This window comes from Chelonoidis abingdonii, chromosome 11 (genome assembly GCF_003597395.2).
Source record: "Chelonoidis abingdonii isolate Lonesome George chromosome 11, CheloAbing_2.0, whole genome shotgun sequence".
In the NCBI taxonomy this organism is placed as follows: domain Eukaryota; kingdom Metazoa; phylum Chordata; order Testudines; family Testudinidae; genus Chelonoidis; species Chelonoidis abingdonii.
In genome coordinates, this window is record NC_133779.1 from 62,823,648 (window position 1) to 62,826,746 (window position 3,099).

General features: G+C 63.8%; 1 protein-coding gene across 1 annotated transcript in view; it reads right to left on the bottom strand.

Moving 5' to 3' along the window:
- Positions 1-480, bottom strand: part of BCAM (basal cell adhesion molecule (Lutheran blood group)) — a 37,102-nt gene extending 36,622 nt beyond the window's left edge. Inside the window, exon 1 of the mRNA XM_075070487.1 lies at positions 350-480. Coding sequence (XP_074926588.1) covers positions 350-410 — 61 coding nt within the window. The 5' untranslated portion in view covers positions 411-480. The remainder of the gene's footprint in view (positions 1-349) is intronic.
- Positions 481-3,099: the final 2,619 nt, after the last annotated feature.

The following is a 3,099-nucleotide window of genomic DNA, read 5'->3' on the forward strand; positions in this document are numbered from 1 at the left end:
CCACCCTACACTGCTTCCCCTCCCCCTGCCCTCCCCAACCCCTGCTCCTCTGACCCGGCGTGGGGGAGAAGGGTCCTGCCAAGGGGGCTCAGCCTGGCAGGTGACTGTTCCCGGGATGGGGATTGTGCCCCCTGGCCCCGGCAGGGAGGGGCAGAGACGAGACCCGGGGAGCCCCTGCCGGGTGAGGCGGCAGCAGCCCAGGGCCGGGCGGGGGAGGCAGAGGGGCTCGCAGATGCCCCCCCAGTCCGAGACTAAAGTTCACATTGCGGGGGGGGCAGCGCCTGCCTGGGGCACGGGCTGGGCAGCGGAGGGGCCTGAGGGTCCGGCGGCCGGGGCGCCCGGTGCCTACCTGGGCGACCGATCAGAGCCAGAAGCAGGAGGCCCCGAAGCGGGCAGCCCGACTGGCCCATGGTGTCCGCGGCCGGGAGAAACTGTGAGTAACTCCGGGAGCCCGTCCCGGACTCCAGCCCCCCGAGCCCGGCTCGCCCCGCCCCGAGCCCGGCTTGCTCCGCCCCCGACCCCCAAACACCCACCTGCCCAGAGAGGGCGGGGAGTGCGGGTGTGCGAGCCGGAACCGAGACACCCCTGGGGCCCCCGCCCCTAAAGCACATTGGCTCCCCTTCTCCCCAGCCAGCCCCACTCCTCGCCACTGGAAGCCCCTGCCCCTGCCCCTGCCCCTGCCCCGGTCCGGCTCCCCATCTAACCCCTGCAGCGCCTCCTGCTGAATCTCGGAGCAGGGGGTCCCTCCCGCTGTCGCGGTGATAGCCAAGAGTCAGGGTCTGCACCGGGGGAACGGACCGGCCACTGGAGCCAGGACTTCTGGGCTCTTCCCAGGCCCCTTGGGATCCGTTTACCACTCAGACAGGCCCAAGTCGGTCTGGTATACAGATCCTGATGGGCCTGGGTAGAACCTAGAAGTCCTGGGTCCCAGCTCCCTCCTCCTCTAACCCACTGGACCCCACCCCACTCCCAGAGACAGAACCCAGGAGTCCTGGATCCCAGCCCCCACCTCACCCCACTCCCAGAGACAGAACCCAGGAGTCCTGGATCCCAGCCCCCACCTCACCCCACTCCCAGAGACAGAACCCAGGAGTCCTGGATCCCAGCCCCCACCTCACCCCACTCCCAGAGACAGAACCCAGGAGTCCTGGATCCCAGCCCCCCCCCCCCCAGCCCCCACCCCACCCCCTGAGCCAGGGACAGAACCCAGGAGTCCTGGATCCCAGCCCCCACCTCACCCCACCCCACAGCCAGGGTCAGAACCAGGAGTCCTGGCTCTCAGCCCCCACCCCACAGCCAGGGTCAGAACCAGGAGTCCTGGCTCCCCCCCCCATCCATCCAAGACCACTTCCAGCCCAGGGCCTGACCTCTCTTTGCTCTCAACATGCTGCCACCTGCCCCTCACCTTCCCCTTCCAGAGGCTGCATATTCCACATTCCTGTCTCAGGGTCTGAGGTCATCCCCCAAACCTGGGTTAAAGGTCACCCCTGACTAGGGGAAAGGCCAGGATTGGTGACAGGGAGCGCAAAGGGAGGGGATGGAGAATGGGACATGGGGCCTTTCCCCTCTAGGAGGCGCCAGCATCGATCTGGCCCCAGGGTGCTGGGAGGATGGGGTCACTGGCTGGGCGGGGGAGCTGATCCCCTGTAGTGCTGCTTAGCTGGGCCTGGAAGTGTGTTTCCACCTCCCCTGCCTGCTCTCTGCAGCCCTGGGCCAGGGCCAGGGGCAGGGGCAGGGCCAGGGGTGAGGGGGCTGGGCTGCCAGCCCGGAGCTGGGGATTAATGGCAGCCTTGCTGGCAGCAGCCCCACAGCACACTGCAAATCACGAGCCTGGTGCATCACAGACATCCCACCAGGCCCCCCAACCTGGTGCGGGGCACTGAGCATCATGGGAGCGGCCCTCTAGGGTTCCCCAGCCCACCCTGCCCCCCTTCCCTGGATCTGCTCCCTCTGGTCTGGGAGCCCTTTGTTTCAGGGAGGTTGTAATCTGAGCTGGCTGAAGCTGGCCGTCTGCGCTTTGCCTTGTAGGCTTGCCGGGTGTTTGCATGTGTGTGACAGAGAGAGACACCAGGCAGGTAAGCATGAGGAATGAGTGAATGCGTGTGCATTCACAAATCCATGTGTGCAAGAAGCACACTCGCAAGTGTCCACAAAGAAGTGTTCATGAGTGTGTGAAGCTGTAGGGGGCTGTGTGAGTGTGTACACAAGCTGGGGTAGTGTTCTGCACAGGGGTGTGCCCAGGAGGCTGGGTGTGTTGTGTAGCCGTGTATCAGGAACTAAGCTGCAGTCCAGTGGTTAGGCCGGGCCTGTGGGATGGAACCAGAGTTGGTCGTCAGGAACCATGGCCAGGGCCAGGACGCAGGAATCAGGAACAAAGCGAGGAAGCAGGAGCCAGGCACAGACAGGCCTCAGGCACTCAGCCAGCTGAAAGGGGAAAGGCTGACGCAGGGACCAAGCAGCGCTGGTGTGCCCATTAACTAACACACACACACACACACACAAGCTGGGCTGAGTCAGACCCTAGGCACAGCCAGACACTAGCAGACACATCAATTAACACCTATGTGTGCAAACACATGCACACACACACAAACACGCACACACTGGCCTAGGTCAGACCCAGTGCTGGTGTGCCCATTAACACACACACACACACACACACACACACTGGGCTGGGTCAGACCCAGGGGCACAGCCAGACACTACCACAAACATCAATGCACACCTACAGGCACACACATATATACAGGGTTGAGTCAGACCCAGGGGCCCAGCCAGCGCTAGTGTGCCCATTCTCTCTCTCTCTCTCTCTCTCTCTCACACACACACACACACAGGGCTGGGTCAGACCCAGGGGCACAACCAGACACTAGCATACACATCAATGCACACCTACACATGCACACACGCACGCACACGCACACACACACACACACTGGGCTGGGTCAGACCCAGGGGCACAACCAGACACTAGCACACACATCAATGCACACCTGCGCATGCACACACACACACAGGGCTGGGTCAGACCCAGGGGCCCAGCCAGACACTAGCACACACATCAATGCACACCTGCGCATGCACACACGCACACAGGGC